The 25,136-nt window shown below is 39.3% G+C and overlaps 1 protein-coding gene across 1 annotated transcript in view; it reads left to right on the top strand.

The window, feature by feature from the left end:
- Positions 1-24,848, top strand: part of LOC148969332 (NACHT, LRR and PYD domains-containing protein 3-like) — a 43,313-nt gene extending 18,465 nt beyond the window's left edge. Inside the window, exons 7-12 of the mRNA XM_089126980.1 lie at positions 7,253-7,426; positions 18,769-18,939; positions 19,048-19,218; positions 21,149-21,322; positions 23,286-23,332; positions 23,457-24,848. Of these exons, the coding sequence (XP_088983106.1) occupies positions 7,253-7,426; positions 18,769-18,939; positions 19,048-19,218; positions 21,149-21,322; positions 23,286-23,332; positions 23,457-24,082 (1,363 nt within the window). The 3' untranslated portion in view covers positions 24,083-24,848. The remainder of the gene's footprint in view (positions 1-7,252; positions 7,427-18,768; positions 18,940-19,047; positions 19,219-21,148; positions 21,323-23,285; positions 23,333-23,456) is intronic.
- The last annotated feature ends 288 nt before the right edge of the window (positions 24,849-25,136 follow it).

Below are 25,136 nucleotides of genomic sequence, written 5' to 3'. Positions count from 1 at the left end.
AACCGCAGGTGACACTTTTATCTAGATTTAATAGATTACACTGCACGTACATAAGTATAATAGGCCTATAGCCTATAGGTTTTGATTGTACTTTATTGTACACTTTGTTTTACTCGTGTTTTGTTTAAATGAATAAATTAAGTAATTAAAAAAAGAAGAAAAAAATAGAAATAGCCTACACATTTAAATTAAACGAATTAATGAACAACAACAACAACAACAAAAAATCATAAAATAAGTAATCTGGGAAATATTAAAGACCTGGCAAAAAAAATCTGTCAATAACTTCTGACATGCACAAAAACCAGCCATGGGCATTTCTTGCGGACCTCCTTCCCTGATCTTTGAACACGGTTGCAGTTAGTTTGCAATGTGACAATGTCCTTCCAGATGTTTTGTTTTCCTTATTAGTATGGTGTTCATTAAATCTGTTAAAAATAAAATCTTTGTTTCCCTCTATCTCCTCTAGAAGGACATTAATTTTATCTTTTTGAAACGTATATCTTCTATTGTTTTTGTTCAGCCATTTTGCCAGTAGGCTATATGTGTTTTATATCCATAGACTTGTCTTGATTTCTAATCCACAACAAATTACGATTATTAGGTTAAACGTTAATAAAACGATTCCATATAAGGTAATCTTTCAGCACTTCGCGAATAAACAGCGACTCTGTCGCGCTTTCATGTTAAGTGCATTTTTGGGAAACGCGCGTGGAATTGCGGAGAGCGTTCGTAACCTTGCACGTACACTCTTAGAAGAAATGGTTCGATTTAGAACCAGAAATGGTTCCATCCCCCGCTTCATATATGGAACTCCAAAATGGTTCTATATAGCCTAGAACCTTTTTTTTTTTTTTTTGAAAAAGGTTCTTGGAACCCTTTTAGGGATTCCAAATAGTACATAGCGCTGATAGAACCTTTTAAGGTTCTATTATATAGAACCGTTTATTCTAAGAGTGTAGAGAGCGCTCTTAGATAATCCATCGTTATTGGGAAACCCGGCCCTGGGCTGGGTTTCCCAAAAGCAACAAAAAGCCTAAGTTGATCGTAAATAGCCTATATAAAATCTATATTTTTAAAAGGCGCCTCATTTATTAATTTTGCCTAGGGCCCCTATTCAGTGTTCGCCTAATTGGGGGCTGCTACTATTTGCTTCAGCTTTTTGAACAGAAGTGTGATAGATCATGGCGTGATAGGCTATAGGCTACATTTTATGTGGATAATTAAAAAAATGTGGATAAGGCATATTTTGTATGACACGTCCTTATATAAGGCCAAGAAAATATGAAGTTTCAACACATAACATCTTGTTAATACGCGAAAAAAAATCGTTTTAACAAAATAAGATCTAGTTATTGCGAAAAAATAATATGTAGGCCTATGGCAGCAAATAGTAAAATAAAAATAAAAAACCCGTCATATAATCGTTATAATATACATCAGAATAAATGGTAGTTCAAAATATAGCCTATTATTCACCGTTAGCAAATATGAATATCTATTTTAAGGCAAGGGCAGCGTGATAAATCATTTGTATGTGAAATAGCCTATCTTGTATGGTCGAGAGCAGCGGTAGTCCGCGCTTGGGCTGTAGCGGCATCTCTTGTTTTAATAGTTGTATCGTTTAGGAAGGCTCTACCTCCGTTCGTGTATCCTGGGAACTGCTAAAACTCCAGAGTCTTATGATCTTAAAAAACGAAATGGACTATATCGTGAAGCATCTGCCCATCTATATCATTATAATCAGCAATAAAGGGACCCACATCAACAGCCACTGTAAGCGGGCTTAAAACAGCCTCTGCTGTCATTTACTCAATCGGTTGTCAGCTATCGGGTAGTCTTCCGAAATGTAAAAGGCATTCAACAGACCAATACAAAAGAAACGAAGCAGATAAAAATAGAGTCGGACATGGGAGTCGAACCTCTGTCACTAAGAGCAAAACGACACTGTATGCTGGCACGCAGACCACTGCCCTACTAAAGATTTAAAGTTTGCAGGGTAATCTAATGTATTTCACAGACATGAATGCAAACAGAGGCTAAAATCATACTATATCTACATATTATATACATACTATATCTTTTACAAAGCGATAGCCTACACGTGCCCAATAAAGAAATAAAAATATGACAGGATAACATTCCAAAAACAGAACCTTAAAGACGGATCGCTATTCAGATCGACAATCTACTACATATGTCTTTCCACCAAACGTCACTTCATTAGATGGGCTGAACTTTGAAGAAAAGGGTGGGGCTGATTATAATATTATACAAAACGCCGCTTTTTACGCCGTCTTTGTCAGACAGAAGCGCCGCAATTGACGGCGCACTGTGGATGGCCTGCGGCGTCAGAAACGGCGTCATTAACTGGATTAAAAAACGGCGAAAATGATGGCGAATTTGCTTTGTAAACGCCGTAATTTACGCCGTTTGTACCACAATACGCCGTAATTTGCGGCGTCTTTTCGTCTTAAACGCCGTAAACACCGGCGTTTTGAGAATGAAACGCGTTTGGAAAGTGGCAAAATGTGAACCATTTGGCTTTCCATAAGGAGCTGCAAAAGGAGACGTGAAGTCGGACAATTTCTGGTTCCCGTAGTGACGGCTCACGTGGTGTTTGCATGCTTATACCACAGCTGAAGTGAAATAAATGCAACATTTGCCAAATAAACAGATATTTCAGACACATTTTCATTCAATACTTTACTGCTTCATACAGCATCTGTTTGAACTAGTATAAAGTTCAAAATAAGCCTATAATCAATGACGTGGAATCAACGTTTTTTAATCAGTTTTATTTTGATAAACATGATAAACATGACACAATATAACATTGCGACTACATGAAAAGACTGTTTACTGTTATAAAAAACTGAATTGTGAGCTTTTGTGGAACTAAACGTGTGAGAATAAACAGGAAACGCACGTGATCGTTGTCATGCGGTGAATCCGGCGAATCGTGGAACAGCTGTGACATCATCAGAGCTCGTGCAGCCGCTCTTGAGAAGCTGCGCTGACTGAGTCCTCCGGCTACTCTCGTATCGCTCTCGCGGTACTTTAATGGCATACATCACAGTCACGTGGAGTCAGCGCTGCATCAAGTCGGACAAAATTTCTAACCGGCATGCACTGTTTCAAGTCAGCCGCCGATCGGTCTGCGCAGAGCTGCATGAAGTTGAACAAGCCTTAGAGCTTGCACACTGCCTGCGTGACACGCGCGTCTCAGGCGTGGGAAACGCGTGCATGCTAGAAATGGAACCGATGCCTATTTTTCACGCGACACGCAAGCGTGTTGGAAGCGTTTCCTGGCAAAAAAAAAAACAATAGGAAACAATGTCATTTTGTACATGAATACATATGAATAAATTACATTTTGATGTTTGAAAGTCTAGGTTTTGACAAACATTCAGATATTAATGTAATTTAAACAAATAATAATAATAATAATTATCAGTTTTCAAATATTGCCATTATTTTTGCCTATATATAATTTCATGTCATTTTTATTTTTTAAACAATTGAGTCCTGGTGTCCACTACAGAGAACATAGCATAACATAAACATATCTTTTCTTTTTTTTTCATTTGTTTCTTATGCTCATAACAATGTGATTACATGAAGAAGTAAAAAACTTTTGAAAAAAAAAAAATGAAGTTCTGGGGCTTACGAGAATATAAAGATAAGTTAGACTAGAATAACAGTATGTCTTCGGGTAACGGTCCACCATCAGGCTAAATATAGGCTCTTTAAAGCTACACAAAATTTAAAAAATGTCATTGAAATAAACAGACAGCCTGAGCCAACTTCCATATTTTTCAGATTTTGGAAGATGTGTGGTAACAGTTGAAATTGTTGTCGTAAAGGCAAGAGCAACACACCGCAAATCCAAATGTAGACGGTCCCTCTATGTCACCTAGCAGCAGCAGTGCTTCTGGTCAGACACACTTCTGGTGTGCAAAGACAGAAAACGCGATGCAGCCGCCACACAGCTGACACGCTACAGAAACACCACGCTCACGCCACGCAGCCAGTGTGTCTCCGGCCTTAGTTAGGCTGACCTGCGAGTTTACGCAGCACGGGTTTCAGATTCGACAAAAAGCCACATCATCTCTCCAAACACTCAATGCCAGTGCGGCACACACACTGTGTGGATGCATGGACTGAATATAACATTAGGAAGGAGGATGGCTGAACACCCAGAATGCTTTGAGTGAAGGGCATGTAAAAGCAGTTCGGGAAAATAGGGAATACATGCGAGAAGTTGTTGAATCATTGTGAAAATTGCAGAAAAAGGTCATAGAGAAGCAGAGACTTCTGTCACCCAAGGCAACTTTATCGAGGTGTTGCGTCTTATCGGCAAGTTTGACAACGCCGTTGGAGAAAAATACTTGAAAATACCCAAAATGCAAAATACACACACCATGATGTACAAAACGTTAATTTAATTAATGGGGAATATGGACCAAATAAGTGGCGAGATTGAAGAGGCTTTACACCGGTTTCACACTGCGCGCGTCAGCAGCGTTTGTTTCGCGCGAGATAGACTTGACCCTTCGCCACCAAAACATTTTTCTATGACCCTCCAAAATGATTGTGAAAAAGGCATGACCCTCCCCGATCATGTACTGATTACTTCTGTACTGGACTGCGCTTGGCAAAGATGTTCAGATATCTCTATGCCTAGTAGACCTACACCAGGCGTTCATTAAAAAGGGTCCTGTACAGGGCTGTACAGTGCGACATATATCTACCAAAAGATGGTAGGTCTGTGCGCTGAATAACTGTACCACTGCAGCACGCGTGAGATACAGTTTTATAAACTCTGTTACTTGTGTTTGTTCTCAGACATGATAACAGATGTTTTATACTTGTGCTAATGCGATATCATGATTTTTGATCATGGATCATTTAATAGATGATAAACAAACTCATAGTAGGGGAATCATCCTGGTAGTAAAGCTTGTGGGGGGACACTGCTGGAATAAACAGCAATGCAAGTTTGAGAGGAACGCCTCCGACAAATCTCATGAGAATCACAACATGCTTTACGGCAACGACGTCACACACATCAACAACAACATATGAAGCATGAAGACACTTGCGCGCATTTCAGACGTGACACTCGACGATGGAAAAAGCAAAGAAAACGCGGTTGGTAGAGAATGAGCCTCTCTGCTCAACCCGTAAATTAATGCATCGATCCGCAAGTTTTGTTTGAGTTCTTTAATGGTCTAGTGGTAGATCTTTTGTGTCAGAGGTTACAGGTTATACGTGTTTTTCTCTCTCATCAAAACTGAATATTTTCATCAGTGGTTACAGTCTATATCAAGCAGGGACACGTTTGTGTGCATTTTATTTTGTGATTTCACTGGAATGAATAAAGAGTCTCCGCAACTGTGATAGATTGAAGAGTGCGTCCGAGTGAAGACTACGCGTGCGCCGCCACGAGAGACACGATGTATCCATGACACTGATAGCAGCATATTTAATGACAAAAATGCACACTATGCAGGATTTGTGCCTTAATATAACAGCTTTAAATGGGTATCAGGCTGTGAGTGCAGAGATGCTCTGCGTGAGTGGTATTTACGACAGTGACATTAAATACAAGTACTCCACTGCGACTCTAGGGGTCGCTGTTTGACAAAAACTGAATTCCTGCACAGTGTGCCTTAAGTCCCAAAACTGTAAAACTCGACGTACATTCACATCACATGTTAATACAGCGTTAGAATTACACTCACAGGACACTGCACGTATTCGCAATCAGAAAAGTTCATTATTTGCTCATGCTTTAAAGCTTTGCCGGGTAAACATTTTATTGGCGTTCTGTTCTGACATGATGCACTTTTTCTAAATGCGTACTGAAGCGTGCGTGCACTGTCAAACAGCGCCGAACTGGATTTTATCTTTTGCGTCTGATTTTTGTTGGGTCAGACCCATCTGATAGCGATAGGGGGCGAGACCGAGAGAGCTACATGGAAAAATATGCACCAAACAAGCCACCCTATTTTCCTTCGGTGGTCCTTTCTATAAACATCGAACGGTCCCTTATAGGGATGGGAATTGTTAACCGGTTCCACTCGAGAACGGGTTCTAAGTTTTACGATCCATCGATATTGTATGCCCTCGACGTTAACGATTCCTCTTATCGATGCTCCTGCTCTGACTCAACCATAGTATGTAGGGAATAGACTGTGAACTCACAACTGTCCCTGTTGTATTTTTTCACAACTGTCCCAAGCGAATTTTTGTACCGCCAAAGCCTTATTTGATCGGTGAGTAAAACTGTCTCTCTCTGTAGTGATGAAATGCTGCACTTGTGACAGCGCACATGTTAAACTGAACGAGCAGGGAGAGAGAGAGAGAGAGGTTGCCAGCGAACGTGCGCGCGCACTCTCTCTCAGGCTTCACCGTCTCAAAACTAAGCGTTTTCTTGCTCTCTCTCTCTCCCTCACACATATTAATCAAAATAATCGACACAATGGTAAGGTCAGGAGACTAAAGTTTCATGTGGAGAATTCTGTGATTTGTTTTTCCAGAATTACCGCTGGCCGTGAATTGTGCTAAAATAGTCCTCCATTGCCTTATCTTCTCTTAAAAGCGTTCCGCACATTCAGCTGACATAAACAACACTTCAAATAAACAGAATAAACGATCCAGGGATGAAATGTTTTCTTTGATGACACACATCTTGTGGGATGTCCCAACCGCCGGGATAATCACACAACGCGCACACGTCCGATGATGACACGTTCAATTCCCGAACTTATGACTCATTTGAACCGATTCGTTTTAATGAAGGGTTAGATCTTCCAACACTGAACTCACGAGACTTATGATCGTTGAATAACTAATCGTAAAACTTTTTAATAAGGTTCCATTTATTACATAAATAACATAAAAAGTACAGTTTGCTTAGTTAAGTGTAAGGTTTAAAACAAATAAAACCACTTGTTTTCCCCCCTGAAAAAGCATATGACTACCTTTTCCCACACAGTGCTATCAGGAATCGATAAGAGAATCGTTAAAGAATCGGATCGATAAGCAGAATCGTTAGTGGCATTGATATCGATAAAATCTTATCAATTCCCATCCCTAGTCCCTTAGTTTGTTCAGGTGTATTTGATAAGAGTTTGAGCTAAACTCGGCCAGAAAGTGGATCTCAAGGGCTTGAGCTGAGAACCCCTGTAATAAACCCTACATGAAAAACACATTAATATTGCTGTTTGTTTTGTTCTCCACACAGGTTACATAGCTGTAATCTCACTGTTCAATCTTGTGAGAGTTTGTCTTCAGTTCTTCAATCCTCAAACACCATCCTGAGAGAGCTGGACCTGAGTAACAATGACCTGCAGGATTCAGGAGTGAAGCTGCTTTCTGATGGACTGAAGAGCCCAAACTGTCAGCTACAGATACTGAGGTCTGAACTCAAATACTTGCATTTGATTTTATCTTGCATTAACTATGTAAAAATCACTCTGCTAAGATTTATTCTGTATGCAATTACATTGTGCTTTTCTTGTTCAGATGTGCCATGTGTAATTTCACTGCTCAGTCCTGTGAGAGTTTATCTTCAGTTTGACTTCAGTTACAACAGAGGATATAATGGGGATAAAGAAGAATTAATTTGTTACATTTATATAACACTTTTCTAGGTGCTGTCTAGTCAAGTCAAGTCAAGTCACATTTATTTATATAGCGCTTTTCACAATACAGATTGTATCAAAGCAGCTTCACAGTGATAACATGTAAGTAGCACAACACAGATCAACAACATTGCTAAACACTAAATAACCCCAACTGAGCAAGCTCAAAGCAAGCCAAAAGCAAGGCGACAGTGGCAAGGAACCAAACTCCATCAGATTGGATGGAGAAAAAACCTTGGGAGAACCCAGGCTCAGTCGGGGGCCAGTTCTCCTCTGGCTTACATTCATAATTACAATGTCTATGAAGTAATATATCTAATAGACCAATGCTACTTTTGTGTCATCGAAGGGTAACGCCCCTTTTTGGGGGAAGACAAACAGATTCCTCTGAGAACAGAACTCGCTCTAGATCTGCAAAGTTTCTTGATAACAAAAATTGCACAGACATACACACTCTCTTTGCCGGCAGAGGACCGTGAGCGGTATTTAAAGAAACTACTGGATACGGGGTTACAGAGGTGTCCCTTTGAAATAGTTGAAAACTGGATTAATGACCCCACGCAGTGGCCAAATATGGACTATTCAGACATCTCCCACTATCTCATGGAATCACCAAGTAAGTAGTCTATTTTTTTGTCATTAACACACTTACAGTATGACAAACTAGACGATGAGGCCATATCACTTGGACCATATTTAACTTGATTCAAGCTATTGACATAGTTTTGTTGTTGACTAGCTACACTAGTTAGAAAGACGACTCTGCTAGCTGCTACATGATTAGCTCAGTGCCGTACACTCTAAACCTTTTTACAATTTTCAAAGTCCTAGCACTTTCACAAGCAGAAACCAGCCAAGTCCACTTTAGTTTTTTTAGTAAAATCAGTTAACAGCCAAGGTAGTGTGCATATTGAGAGCTAATCACATAATGTTAGCTGCTAGCAGCTTCGTCTTTCTAACTAGTATAGCTAGTCGACAACAAAACTATGACGCCATGTCAGTTGGATCATATTTAACTTGATTTAAGCTATTGACATAGTTTAGTTTGTCATACTTTGAGTGTGTAATGACAAAAAATAGGTTACTTGGTGATTCCACGAGATAGTGGGAGATGTCTGAATAGTCCATATCTGGCCACTGCGTGGGGTCATTAATCCACTTTTCGACCGTTTCAAAGGGACACCTCTGTAACCCCGTATCCAGTAGCTTCTTTAAATACCGCTCAAAGTCCTCGGCCAGCAAAGTGTATGTTCCTGCCATTTTTGCTATAAAGAAACTTTGCAGATCTAGAGCGAGTTCTGTTCTCAGGGGAATCCGTTTGTCTTCCATCAAAAAGGGGCGTTACCCTTCAATAACGCAAAAGTAGTATTGGTCTATTAGTGAATTAATTATATATATTTATATAGCTGTGGTGCGCAAACTGATAAGAGAAAAACGCGCAGTGGATCAAGCGCACGGCGGCACAGATGTGCGACCTGGTCGAGCGCAACCCTTTCACAGACATCAGTGGAAAGTTTGTTGTTCGGTCGGATATATAAATGGCACAATACAAATACAATGGCACAAACATAGAACCTGTATACAAATACAAAACGAAGCAAGTATTTACTAACTTTAACTGAAGAGAGAGAGAGAGAGAGAGAGAGAGAGTGTGCACCTCTACTGTATGCTCTTGGTTGCTGATCGTTCACTCAGCACACGTGTCATTTTGATTAAAACTAAATCGTATCTGTAAGTAAAACATGAACTGTTACGTGATTTATGTATAACGAGTGGTTTCTTATATGATCACAGGACATTTACAGGTCAAGAAATTTCATGAACGCAAACATCGGAAGCCCGCGCCCTGAAAGTGCCACTCACAGTGTGTGAATTGAATTGAATTGAATTATCTTTCATGTCTTGCACTTTAATGGACAAATTCCCATAAAATGATGTAAAACATGCATCTTGGTGAGTATCCTGGTAAACATAGTTGGTTATATCTTTAATACGTGTCATCAAAGTAAACGCATGTACAGTACAACAGGCTCTCTTGGATGTGCAGCAGCAGGTCAGCAGCAGCCTAATAAAAGCCTAATGTTTCTGACTGTTAATCAAACTACAAACACAGTAATCAGTCCCTGCTATTGACTGAATTACTTTAGTAACTTTATAAAAGATTCATCTATATTTAATTTATACAGTGATGAATATGCATTTACATTTATTCATTTAGCAGACACTTTTATCCAAACCGACTTACAAATGAGAACAATAGAAGCAGTTAACCCTCTGAGACCTAAGGGTATTTTTACAATAAATTTTCCGTCTGGTGTCATTTACTAAAAAAGCTTGTAAAATATCAACCCTTTGGTGCACAGACAATTGACACACCTCTTTTTTTTTAAACTTTCAGCATATTTGTGTTACATTGATGTCACCTGAATGTAAAATAAGTTATGGGACCATAAAGACAAATGAAAAAATAAATCGGAAATGGAATCACTCAATTATTTATTGAAATCACACACAAATAAATAAAAGCTAAGCAATTTTCCTCTGGAAAATAGTTTGTTCATGTCTTTGGTGTCCTGGAGCACAGGAATAAACATTATAACTTGTACAGAACAAAAACTATTGACATTTTTCCAAAAGAAGTCCAGGCGTTTGGGGCCTCATGAAATTCACTGGTGCCAAGCCTCAAAACAGTTCCTATCAGAAATCACACAGAGGGCCACATCACAGGTTTTGCATTTCTATTTTATTTATTCTTTTATTTATTATGTTCTTTTTATTCTTTTATAATACATTTATACCACTATAATACTTATTTACAGTAAATAAATAAATGGCACTTCAGCTGGGTCTATCCTGGTAATCTAGTTTCTCATCTGTCAAAAAGCTCTGTTCTCCTGAAAATCCATCATCCTGCAATGCACCAAAATAGACCAGCGCTTTATTTACGTCCATTTCGCTGTGTTTCTCTGTGAATCGCGCGTCTCCGTGAGTCTATCTATCTCTCTACACTATATCAGCGCTTGGTTCATGCGTAATGACGCACACCAATGTTTACAACGGATCAGCCTGTAATTGGTCAAAAACCATCACGTGAAAACATCACGTGATATCCAGGATGTCCGCTAGCATTGAGCTAGCGGCAAAAATGACCGAATATTTATGAATTATGGGCTTCAAGATTATCAAAGTTTGACATAAAGCGTTTGGATTTATTGCTGAAAACCTCTGAAAGGAAGCACAAGTTCCAGGCTGGATAGAAAACCTTCTGTAAAGGCTAGAAAGACCCGAAAGACACCCCCGTGATGGTTAGCTCGTTAGCTTTCTGTTGGAAAAAACGGTAAGAAAATCGATAAATCTGTCATCGAGTTATGTAAACATTTATCGGAGGTGACGTGTGGCATCGTCGACGACGCCGTCGGGCTCAGGGGGTTAAAGGAACACTCCGACTTTTTGGGACTTTAGCCTATTCACCTTACCCCCCAGAGTTAGATAAGTCCATACATACCTTTTTCATCTCCGTGCGTGCTATAAGTCTGTTTGACGCACCCACCGCTAGCCTAGCTTAGCACAAAGACTGGATGTGAATGGTTGCAGCTTTCATACTAATTCAAATGAGTGGCAAAATAACGCAAACGTTTTCCTATTTACATGTTGTGATTTGTATAGTCACAGAATGTACAAATAACAAAGTCAAATGAGACACAGACATCTTTTAACCGTATAAAACCTGGGAACTATTCTCTAAAGGCGAAGCACTGCTACGTTGATGGAGTAATAACCGCATCACCTGAGACACGCCGTGGTGAGGAGCGGAGAGTTCGCTCAGTGTTTGGGTAACAGAGTCAGCAATTTATAAATAGTAAAAGCGTAGTTTAGAGTCATGGGTTTTCGCTCTATTGTAAATAGCTGCGACAGTAAACAGGGGAGGTAATACCATGTTTCACAAAATTCCAACTAAAAACGCTGACTGGATGAAGAAATGGCTAACTTACTCTGGATATTTATCCAAACACACCTAAATAGATTATCAAGGGACATTATGTTTGCTCGGTACATTTCAATGGACGACTATTTTGAAAAAATGGAATTTGCCATACGGACCATTATGTGCTGAAGGATACGGCCATCCCATCTATAGGACAGACAGGACAAGTGGATCACCTGCGGCTGAGGTAAGTGTTCCGTTATGTTTTTAGATGACCTACTGTAACAGTGCCATTAGCCAGAGCTAATGTAACGTTAGTGACACTATTACTATTATTACACTATTACAATATGTTTTTATCTTGATGCGGTGCGGACGCGCTTGGACAAAAAAACGAGCGCGTTCACCGCGTTGAACTTGCACCCTGTGCGCGGCGCGCCTAGTAGCCTAAATTTGAAATAACCATGGAAATAATGAACTTGAGCGTGCAAAAGGGTACGATAGGCTGTGAGTTCTTTGTGCAAAAACAATTTGTGCTATTACTTTCCCCGTATTCTATCCTATAGTAATGCAATTATACTGTATATTATATACTGTTGAATACATTTGGTTCAGCTAATAAATTGCATTTAAAATATATTGATTCCTGTAATAATAATTATTTATTCATGTGATATTTATAAATCTGGGTGCGTTTTTGGTTGGAAATCAATGAAACATGGTACCTGGTCTCCCCCGTTTATTGTCACAGCTCATACAATAAAGCAAACACCCATGATAAACTATGCTTTTCTATCTAACGTTAGTAATTGCTGACTCTGTTACCCAAACACTGAGCGAACTCTCTGCTCCTCGTTACGGTGCGTCTCAGGTGATGCGGTTATCACTCTGCCCAAGTAGCAGTGCTTCGCCTTCAGAAAATATAGTATTTATACGGTTAAAAGATGTCTGTGTCTCATATGGCCTTGATATTTGCACACTCTGTGACTATACAAACCACAACATGTAAATAGGAAAACGTTTGCGTTATTTTGTCACTCATTTGGATTAGTATGAAAGCTGCAACCATTCACATCCAGTCTTTGTGCTAAGCTAGGCTAGCGGTGGGTGCGTCAAACAGACTTATAGCACGCACGAGATGAAAAAGGTATGTATAAACTTATCTAACTCTGGGGGGTAAGGTGAATAGGCTAAAGTCCCAAAAAGTCGGAGTGTTCCTTTAAAGGGTAATTCCACTGGTGGAGACATGAATATGTAGTGAAAGTGGGTCATATATGTAGTAGAATAGTATAATTTTTTTTTAATTTGGGTCCTTCTTGGCCAATAAAAGGCAGAAAATGACTTTTTAGTGCTTGTGGATTGCAACGATCCCCATAGTGCATTGCAATGCTCAGCTCCGCAGGCCACTCCCACTACTCCGCCCATCACTGTAGACTAGAGTTGAGCTCCACTCTACGCTACCGCCTGGAAATAATTTCGTACAATGAAACCAGATAATGTGCGCTAATATTAGAGTTGAGCCGGATACTCGGCTGAAACGAGTATCCGGTACGGATAAAGCACTTTTGTCGAGTACAAATATTATACGAGTAATACGAGTCAATATCTGTGCTCGGATAAAAAAAAAAAAGAAAAGAAAGTAATGTTGAAATTAGGGCTGAGCGATATATCAATATAAAGAATATATATTTTAAATGTGATATGTAATTAGAGTTTGCGCTGCACGCCTTGCTCCAAGCAAGCTGCTTAGTGCTGACCCAGAGCTCTCTGCACTGCTCCCCGCGCCCCAGTCACTCCTTTTCCACTTTGCGTGCTTGATTAAAGCATGTTATGTTATAACATGAAATAAAGTCTTTCACCTCAGCAAAACGGACTTTGTCCTGTCAGCCGTTATACTGTAAAGTTAGTCGTAGCACACACTCAATTGCACGCGCAAATGCGGCGGCGCGTGCTGGATCGCCTCACTGTATATAAAGTGCAAAAGAAACAACGAGCATGCAACACTGTTACGTTGTAAATAACACAAAATAAAAACAAAGCAGGTATGATTTTAATTCTATTCACCAGGAGCAGTTTCAATGTTTCATTAACAGTATTGTCTATTCACCAAGGTAACTGTCATGTCTATATTAACCCCTTAATGCCCCTATTTTTCTTTGTGTTATTTTTTATTTTTTTTAAATGAATGTAATGGCTCATACCAACGTTGTATTGACAAAATAAATAAACCAATTAATAAATCACAATTACAATTCCAAGGGAATAATCTGCAATTAAGATTTTTGTCATAATCATGCAGCCCTAAGGTGAAGAAACCTGTTAATTATTTATTCATTTGATTTTGCAAATATTCATGTTTCAAAAAAACTACTTGTGACATGTCATATTTGGCTTTGACTGAACATTTGCTCTCACTTTGCAGAAAAAATATTGGGATATATTTTGTATATTGAAATTCAGCCTAAATATATTGGGATATGACTATTGGTCCATATCACCCAGCCGTAGTTGAGATGAAAACTCTTGTTCGTTACATTTTACTTCATATTTGCAACCACATGTGTTGTATTCATTGTTGCAAAACTTGTTCTGTAGTTCGTTTGTTATCGTGATCAAAACCATTGATCTGAAGCTCAATGCTGATGCTGTCATGTAAATAGTTTTCTTATCAGCAATAAATATAACAATTTCTGATCAACCCATATCAATTGCATGCTTAAAATAACATACCGGTTAAAGCCCCGCCCATTTCAAGACTACTCGACCCACTTCCGGGTTTAGGCCCCGCCCAGTCCGAGTACAGATACAGATACAGATAATTCATATGGTTATACAGATACAGATACAGATACAGATAATGCTGTACTCGCTCATCCCTAGCTAATATAATATGACGACGTAAGAGCATCAAGGCGGCGCCTGCGCCATCAGCCAATGGGTTGGCGTGATTCTATATGGGCTTCAGACAATCGGCACACTTACTCTGCGTTCGGGCCAATTACCAAGATCAGAGCCCTCTCCCCGGACAGCACGTCAAATATGTTTACCAATTAAATCTATCCGACTGATTTGTAAGTGTGAACTCGTGAACTAAAAAATCCTGATGTTTTCGGTGCTGATTCGGTGGTGACGCCGTGTTCATGTAACCAGAGGGTGACGCTGCCTATAACACAAAAGCTGCCACAAGGAACTGGCAAAAGTAATGCTTATGAATGTTTTAAATATAGCAAGGAGACATTTTAATTGTTGATTAGTGTCTGTCGGCTGCAATAGTGGCCGCAGTAGTTAACACGCCTGTAGAGAGAAATGCACTTTTCATATGGATTACATAAGCAGATCAGTCGGTTTCTTTTCGATTTGAATTGTTTCATTTAAAATGAGACATTTTTAAGCTTTCTGTATATTTCTTGTGTCTGTGTGGCAGCTTAAAGGGTTAGTTCACCCAAAAATGAAAATTCTGTCAGTATTTACTCACCCTCATGTTGTTCCAACCCCTTAAGACCTTCGTTCAAAAATAACGACTTTATTTCAACTATTCGTTTATTTCTGCCTCTGCGCGAGTCATGTTACTAGTTTAATAGCGTAAGCTTCTGTTATTGTACGTCACACGCATCACACACACATGACCAGCGTCGGCCAATAGTGAGCCTACGTGTGACGTAGCTCTACGCAATCACACTACGTTAACTGACTTACAGGCTCATGGAGAAGGAAGTGAATAGTTGAAATAAAGTCGTTATTTTTGTTGTTTTTTTGCGCACAAAAGTGTTCTCGTCATTTGATAAACTTAAGATTGAGCCCCTGTAGTCACTTGGACTATTTTAACGATGTCTTTAATGACTTTTCGGGGACAGCAAGAGCCAGTCCCTCAAGAAGCCTATGGACTGTATGCAGGAGCGATCTTAATATCTTAAATATCTTAATTTGTGTTCCGAAGATGAACGAAGGTCTTACGGGGTTGGAACAACATGAGGGTGAGTAAATACTGACAGAATTTTCATTTTTGGGTGAACTAACCCTTTAAACGCTGAGTTTCGGCTCATTTATGAAGAGCTCCAGTTCACGAGCAATGCAATCTCACTGGCTCCTCCATGTCCTAATTATATGGTCTGTTATATTTGCTTCTTATTTATTAAATCCAGGCAATTGGTTGATAAAACATTGATTAAAAATTAGATACAAATGATACAAAACAAAATAAAATATTTAGAAAGGCTTTCTACAAAACAAAACTTAATGAATTTGTCAGAATCGTGTCTGACCCACATGTCTCCCGATATATTGCGGTATCTTGCAACACATCCTGCCTTGCCAAAACACACATGTGGGAGATGCGGAATGGATAGAAATAACTCAAAAAATAAAAGAGGACTTGAATAAGCCCATTAATGGCATTTTTGAGTCATGCTCTTAACTAACTGTTTTATTTCCTCTTTCTATATTGTGAATAATAAATGTGGATCATTTTAATGTGTTTGTTACACAATGGAGTCTAACTGATTGTAATAATTATTTGATGTAGACTACTTTTAAACTTAGAAGTATTCATTGGCATCCTTGCATACTAAACTGCATTTTTTTATGTTTGCGTGCTGGAGGTACGCTATTATGTTGTGTGTATGTGATGTTAACATTTAAACTGGTGAGAGAAAATGTCACTATCAAAGAGTCTAAAGAGGAAAGTTGAAAGCGAAAATAGCCATTGAAAGAATAAGAATAATGAAAAGACAACTTGCCCGTGTTGTTCACTTAGTTTTGTAAATGCGACGACAACCCAACTCACTAAATGCATCTCTATAGCGTGCACTGTGTTTATCGTACAATTTATATGCAAAAAAAAGAGTTTTTACGTGCATATGATACGCATGGGTAGGTTTAGTAGTGGTGTCGGGTGCGTGTGTATTATACGTTGGGTAGGATTGGTAGGACAATAAAGTGCGTATCAAATGCATGAGAAAAACTGCTTATCACATGTAGCATATGTAAAAACTAATTGTCGCGTATAAATTGCATGATAATCACAACGCGTGCTATAGAGATGCATATAATATTTGACATTTAATGACGGTTATTGTAGAGGTGTGTCTAGCGATCCACAGACTCGGCTGTGGCGCGAGCGTGGAGCCTAGAAACTCTGAAACTGAAACTCTCCTCTTTGGAGCCAGACATTCAGAAACTGATGTGTGAGAAGCAGCACTACTCGTCTCATTAATATTCACATTCAGTTTTAGATGGAAATCTCAAAATATAAAATCTACAGATCTGTTAGTTTAGTAATGTACTAGTTTTTGTTTCATGTGTAAAATCCCAGTAATTTCAGTGATATTTGGACATTAAGGGGAACATATTTTTCAGCATTTTATTGTTACCATAGTTACAACCATAGACTGCATATGCCCACCACCTCAGTTTTAAACTAATGGCTCTTTGGAATAACATTAAGTGAGACCTAGGCTGTGACAGTATGTTTAATTGCACTTTTTCAAATTAAATAAAATTCAAATAATAATTCCTGATCATATTATTGCGTTTGTGTTTTAAGAATTAGCTTATCCTTACAATTTTGTTGTTTTTTGGGGGGCATGTTAGAGTGGGATTTGGTTAGGTGGTCCTCAGAAAAGTGCGAGATAAAGTAGTCCTTGGGCTGAAAAAGTTTGAGAAACACTGCTTTAAACTAACAATAGGAAAACTATATGCTAGTGGTTTGACCCCTCTCAGTTAAATTGTCACTGGTATCTAAACATTTGAACCACTGACCCAATCCTCAGCAGTGAGCCCTGCTGGAGCTGCTCTAAATATGTGCTGTGCAATTACATGATGGATCAAATATGGTAAAGCAACTGAACCTCTCAAAATACAGTTTAACAGGCTTAAGCATGAAAATAACTGAAGGAAATATATATTTACTAAACAAATCAAGCCAACTAATATGGTTTTAAAATCTTTTGGTTTCAATATATTAAAAAGTTACAAATGTAGTGAAAATACAGGTGTCGGTCTCAGCAAATACCAAAAATTAAAGTATTGATATTGGACTCCTTCTGGAAAAAGTGGTATTTGTGCGTCCCTACTTAAAACATTACTGACTGCATTTAATTGAAGACATTTGGACATATTTCTGTGTGTATTTGTCCATTTAAGCACACACCTGAAGCTCAGAGTAGCCTATACTTGTCCGTGTTTTGCTCCATTATGGATTGCGTACACAGAAAGCCGCCTGGGGAACAGTATCTCGCTCACTGGTCAATACACTTTTAACTTTACACTTCTTTTTAGTATGGAGAACACACAGAAGGAGACTGTGTATCACATTACATGATTCGTCTGATTTGAAAGTTATGTAGGAGGGGCGACAGCACACTGCTTCAAAGGAAATGGTGTTTTCATAATCATTCAAAGTAAAATTAAAATTTAATTAAATTGATTGTGGAGCCCTAATCATGAACACATCTTTGAGAGCAAGGGGACGACTGGTGGTTTGGGCAACTTGTGTTCTTTGCATATAGGGTGGACCGGCTCTGGATATGTCATTGTCATGGTTAAAGTTAAAATCCCCCTGGTTAGTGTTTGTTTAATCATCCTCTGGTGAGATCTTGAGAGATGCCATGTCTTATTTTATATTCAGTTGATTTCATCTTAGGCTGTGTGTCTGTAAGTCAGTTGTAGATTGTACAGTGGACACATATGAACACTGAGCAGTGTTCCTGCAGAGTTTAACCCTGATCAGACTCTCCTGTCTGCAACTTTATAGTAATCCAGATGACCGTGATTAGTTTGTTCAGGTGTATTTGATAAGAGTTTGAGCTAAACTCGGCCAGAAAGTGGATCTCAAGGGCCTGAGCTGAGAACCCCTGTTATAAACCCTACATGAAAAACACATTAATATTGCTGTTTGTTTTGTTCTCCACACAGGTTACATAGCTGTAATCTGACCATTCAATCTTGTGGGAGTTTATCTTCAGTTCTTCAATCCTCAAAAGTCCTGAGAGAGATGGACCTGAGTAACAATGACCTGCGGTATTCAGGAGTGAAGCTGCTTTCTGATGGACTGAAGAACCCAAACTGTCAGCTGGAGATACTGAGGTCTGAACTCAAATACTTGCAATTGATTTTTATCTTGCATTAATTATGTAAAAATCACTCAGCTAAGATTTATTCTGTATGCAATTATATTGTGCTTTTCTTGTTCAGATGTGCCATGTGTAATTTCACTGCTCAGTCTTGTGGGAGTTTATCTTCAGTTCTTCAATCCTCAAACGTCCTGAGAGAGCTGGACCTGAGTAACAATGGCCTGCAGGATTCAGGAGTGAAGCTGCTTTCTGATGGACTGAAGAGCCCAAACTGTCAGCTACAGATACTGAGGTCTGAATTCAAATACTTGCAATTGTTTTTTATCTTGCATTAATTATGTAAAAATCACTCAGCTAAGATTTATTCTGTATGCAATTATATTGTGCTTTTCTTGTTCAGATGTGCCATGTGTAATTTCACTGCTCAGTCTTGTGGGAGTTTATCTTCAGTTCTTCAATCCTCAAACATCCTGAGAGAGCTGGACCTGAGTAACAATGACCTGCAGGATTCAGGAGTGAAGCTGCTTTCTAGTGGACTGAAGAGTCCAAACTGTCAGCTACAGATACTGAGGTAAATGGGTTTCCATTAAACAATTAATACAAAAATATATATTTTTACAATTTTGTCAACAAATCTGATACAATGCCAGAAGAAGAGACAAAAACAGCATTTGCATTGTTGTAATTTCCAATTTTGTTGTAATTATGGACATGACATTTGCAGTCAAAAAATAATGCATTCAATACTAATATTCATCACCACACCAATTAACATCATCACTGGGGCTTGACCTTGCTACCTGCCCTCTGGTGCAAAAATCGTACTTTAACATCGATCTTCTCCAGGGCCGGGTTTCCTGATAACGATGTATCTTAGCTCTTAAGAGCGCTCTCTACGTGCAAGGTTACGAACGATCGCAGCAATTCCACGTGCGTTTCCCAAAAATGCACTTAACATGAACGCGCGAGAACGCGTTCTACGTGCTACTTAAGCGTCGCTATCCATTCGCGAAGTGCTGAAATATAACCTTATATGGAGTCGTATTCTGAATGTTTAACCTAATTATCGTCATTTGTTGTGGATTAGAAATCAAGACAAGTCTATATGGATATAAAACACCTATCCAGGCTGACAAAATGGCTGAAAAAAAAACAAGAGAAGATAGGCTACCTTTCAAAAAGATAAAATTAATGTCTTTCTAGAGGAGATAGAGGGAAACAAAGATTTTATTTTTAACAGATTTAAAGGACACCATACAAATAAGGAAAAACAAAACATCTGGAACGGACATGTCACATTGCAAACCGTGTTCAAAGGTGCAAACTGCAACCGTGTTCAAAGATCAGGGAAGGAGCTCCGCGAGAAATGCCCAATACATGGCTGGTTTTCTTGCACGTCAGCAAGTCAATGACAGATTTTTTTTAATTCATCCCTATTTGCCCGGTCTTAAAAGCATATTTCCCAGATTACTTATTTTATGATTTTTTTCCCCATTCGTTTAATTTAGATGTGTATTTTTATTTTTTTTCCTTTTTTAATTATTTGATCTATTAATTTACACAAAACATGAGTACAACAAAGTGTACAATCAAAACCTAGCTATAGCCTATATTATAGGCTATTTACGTTGCAGTGTAATCTATTGAATCTAGATAAAAGTGTAATCTGCCGGTTGTCCTGCAGGTGACCTCATAACTCTGTCTTCTTACGATGCACTTGGGGATGTACGATTACTCCAGAGCACTCGTAGTTCTACGAAGATTTTCAAGTGCTACTTAAGTTACGATGCTTTTGGGAAACAGAACATAATATTAAGATCATTCGTAGATCGTTTTTACGATCAACTTAGAATTACGATGCTTTTGGGAAACGCAGCCCAGGATGATTCCACGCATCAAAATCCCCAGTAATGTACACTGCTCAGTGTTTATATAATCCACATTCAGAGTGTTAAAAAAGTAACACTGAAGCAGTGTAGAAGTTGATAAGCTAATTAAGGTGAGAGAAATTAAAAATGTCACTTCAGGGTTTCACCCCTATACCTAAACTTACTACTTAGGTGCCCTTTACCTTTACTGTTCCCTGCTGGTGGAGCGACCTGCCTAAATCCAGGTTCACACTGTACGATTTTGGCCACGATTTGACTGTCAGAGACACATTTTTGAATCCTTGAAAAGATTCCTCTGCTCCTAGGTCAACATCTGAAATGTTTAATCACTAATATTACAAGTAAATATAAGAAAAAATTCTGGCAGTGTGACTTTACACCGACAACCATCAAACCAAAAACCAATAGGAGCGCAGAACCCCCCACCCAGATTTCTTTTTCTGAGAAAAGCCACGATCATAATTAATGTTATGACAATGACTGTTTTTGTTACTTTTAAGAATCTACAGAAAATAACAGCTGAAAGTACAAACTATGCAGGTCATTGTGTGAAAGAGACTGATGTGAATGCCAAACTAATGTCATGTGGACTGTTGCTGTATGTCTTTGTAGATTGTCTGGCTGTATGGTGACAGAGGAAGGCTGTGGTCATGTGTCTTCAGCTCTGAGTTCAAACCCCTCACACCTGAGAGAGCTGGATCTGAGCTACAACCACCCAGGAGATTCAGGAGTCAAGCTGCTCTCTGATAAACTCAAGGATCCAAACTACAGACTGGACAAACTCAAGTATGTAGAGCAGGAAGAGCTTCCATTAAACAACTTCAAAAACACCTTTACAATATTCACTTCTTACAAACTAGTTACACTTTATTATAGATTACATGACTACATTTAATAAAGTTCTTATTGAGAATGTACAGAGGTTTAGCTCTAGTTATACTATGTGGTTGTTGAATGCTTCATTCTGATTGGCTGATGAACATTTTAAGATGTGCAATTATTTTCAGTAAGCGCACAGGTAAAGTAGTTCTACAAGAAAGACTCAGGAGACAAGAGAATGAGCAGGTGGTGTTGGGGAGGATGGGGATGAACACCGGCGTCAGTTTTTGCAAACGTAGTAATGGGTGTTAACCGGGCTTAAGTACTCCAATTGTGTAATTGTGTAAAAAGTGTAATTTTTGGAAGCAGAAAGTGTCCGACTCGCGTCTCAATTTTCAGCTCCTCCCGCCTGCAAGCAAATCTCACAGATCGGTTTCATCCAGCCGATGTGGAACACACCTAAACACTAGTAGTGACGGCAGCGGTTCCCTGTCACTGTAGTGTCCACACCCTTAATTATGGAGAACTTTAAGGCTTAATATCATTTAAGTGGATGAGAAGCGACTGAAGCTAGTGAAATGCTCTGGAGAAGCTGATGGGTCTCATGTTTTCTCCTTTGAAAGTGGAATGCAGCAGAGCCGCACCGAGACCGTCACCAGCTCGTAAATTAGCCCTCAGTTTCACCCTCAGATTTGCTGTATCCTCCGCGGATTCCTCGTTTCCTCCTTCGCTTTCTCCGCGAGGTGTTGAGCGGCCACCGGCGGATACCGTGCGGAGCGACTCGATTTTTAGAAGGGGAAGTCAACGTCCAAGGTGTGAGAGTTTGTGAATGAGTCCACAACAGAGATGCGGATGTCTAGGAGAGCTTGACGGGTGTAGACTAGACGCGTACAGCAGGTTAGAGACACAGTGGCCTAATGCTTGAGAGAGGCAGGATTACAGGATTACAGTGTGTACTTTTAGTTTCTACCTTTTTTCTCATTACTGTAATTCTGTAAATTACAGACTATTGAAGCAAACTGCTAATTTACAATTGTTGTGTTCTAAAAATGTAAATATATAAAATGAAAGAATGCCACTCTTTTCTTTGAAGAAAATATTACTTTGTATGAAGTCTAAAAATTGTAAAGATGAAAAGTTTATATTTTCTGCATTGGTGTTTGATGCTAGTGTTGTTCCTCTCAGTGTGTTGTGAGTATCAGTGTGTGTTATCTCAGTGAGGGTTGTGTAGTGTTGTTACTCTCAGTGTGTTCTGAGTGTCAGTGTGTGTTATCTCAGTGAGGGTTGTGTAGTGTGTTACTCTCAGTGTGTTCTGAGTGTCAGTGTGTGTTATCTCAGTGAGGGTTGTGTAGTGTTGTTACTCTCAGTGTGTTCTGAGTGTCAGTGTGTGTTATCTCAGTGAGGGTTGTGTAGTGTGTTTCTCTCAGTGTGTTCTGAGTGTCAGTGTGTGTTATCTCAGTGAGGGTTGTGTAGTGTGTTACTCTCAGTGTGTTCTGAGTGTCAGTGTGTGTTGTCTCAGTGAGGGTTGTGTAGTGTGTTACTCTCAGTGTGTTCTAAGTGTCAGTGTGTGTTATCTCAGTGAGGGTTGTGTAGTGTGTTTCTCTCAGTGTGTTCTGAGTGTCAGTGTGTGTTATCTCAGTGAGGGTTGTGTAGTGTGTTACTCTCAGTGTGTTCTGAATGTCAGTGTGTGTTATCTCAGTGAGGGTTGTGTAGTGTGTTACTCTCAGTGTGTTCTGAGTGTCAGTGTGTGTTATCTCAGTGAGGGTTGTGTAGTGTGTTACTCTCAGTGTGTTCTGAGTGTCAGTGTGTGTTATCTCACATTGAAAAAAACTGTAATTGAGAGAGAGAGAGGGCATCTACTTGTGTGTGTGTGTGTGTGTGTGTGTGTGTGTGTGTGTGTGTTTACTGATTAACTGTGTGTGTTTTGTAGTGTGGATCATGGAGGAGAGATCAGGATTACAGCAGGACTACACAAATGTACGTCTACACACACACTCTCTCTCTCTCTCACACACACTCACACACACACACACACACACACTCTCTCTCTCTCTCTCTCTCTCTCTTACACACACTCACTGTTGTGTTTTCTCTCCATCAGATCTTCTTCCGCTCACTTTGGATCTGAACACTGTGTGTGATCGCCTCTGTCTGTCTGAGGAGAACAGAGTGATTACACACACTGACACACTCCACTCGTATCCTGATCATCCAGACAGATTTGATGATGTGTCTCAGGTGTTGTGTAGAGAGAGTGTGTGTGGACGCTGTTACTGGGAGATTGAGTGGAGTGGGAGATGTGTGTGTATATCAGTGTCATATAAGAGCATCAGCAGGAAGGGAACAGGTAAAGAGTGTCTGTTTGGATATAATGATCAGTCCTGGAGTTTGACCTGCTATCCCTCCAGATACTCATTCAGACACAATAACAGACAGACTGATCTCACTGTAAAGCCCATCAGCAGGAGAACAGGAGAGTGTGTGTGTTACAGGAGAATAGGAGGGTGTGTGTGTGACAGGAGAACAGGAGTGTGTGTGGATTACAGGAGAAGAGGAGTGTGTGTGTGTGACAGGAGAATAGGAGTGTGTGTGGATCCCAGTGCAGGAACTCTGTCCTTCTACAGCGTCTCTGACACAACGAGCCTCATACACACAGTCCAGACCACATTCACACACACACTCTATCCTGGGTTTGCAGTTGGTTATGGATCAGTGAAACTGTGTTGATGAGTGAGAACAGACTGTACCCATAATGCTTTGGGTGCCGCATGATAAAGCAGTCAGAGTGAGATGTTGTGGCGTCTCTTATTGTCTCTTGATTCCAGTAATAACAGCTGACCTGCTGTCAGTGAAATAAAGAGAAAGCCAGAAGAACAGGCAGTGACACACAGAGAAGAGAGAGGAAATATGAGACACAATGAGACTCACTGCAAACATGTCTGATGATACGAGCCAATCCAAGACTTTCACTTTCAGACATTCATAGATGTGTGTGTTAGGCTCCTCCCCTTCACTTCTGGATCCAGTTTAAAACACCATTACTTTGCTCTGGGTGATGTGTGTATTATTACAGATGGCTCTGTTGATATATAGTGTGTGTACTGGACTAAACCTGTTAGTGGCTGTTCTTCTTTTATTATTAGTTCTGCTTTATCTTTTGATTGTTCGTCTCTGTTGTTGTGCAAATTCAAGAAATAAAACACTCTGAAAGATCATCTCAAAACACAGAGATGCGAAAGTTACAAGCAAAAATTAAAGTCAAGTGTGTGTGTGTGTGTGTGTGTGTGTGTGTGGTTCTCACTTGATTTACAGCATTTATCATGTTATTATTGTTGTTGTTGTCGGGGTTATGTTTAGTTTTGCTGTTTTTCTTCATATTTGAGTTTCTCTTGATCTTTATTCCCTGTTTCTGATTATTGTTGTGTGTATCTATACACTCCTGTTCTAGTTTAGATCACCACACACACACACACACACACACACACACACACACTTCTAAATGTCATAATCATTACTTAATAAACAAGTATTGATTACTTCTATGAGATCATTGTATTTAATGATTATTGTTTAAATGAACACATTTTCCACTAACTGTTTCCATTTGTGTGTGTGTGTGTGTGTTTCTGAAGTGTGTAACTTAGACAGTTTCCTCTGATAACAGATCTCTAGATTATAATGTGTGTTTTCTGCTTTGAAATGATATGTATTGTGAAAAGCGCTGTACAAATAAATGTGAAGTGAATTAAACGAGTTTTATCTTATAAATCTGTTGCTTCTT

This window comes from Pimephales promelas, chromosome 24 (genome assembly GCF_988280905.1).
Source record: "Pimephales promelas chromosome 24, fPimPro1.hap1.1, whole genome shotgun sequence".
Classification (NCBI taxonomy): Eukaryota; Metazoa; Chordata; class Actinopteri; order Cypriniformes; family Leuciscidae; genus Pimephales; species Pimephales promelas.
This window is presented reverse-complemented; position numbering and strand designations above follow the sequence as displayed.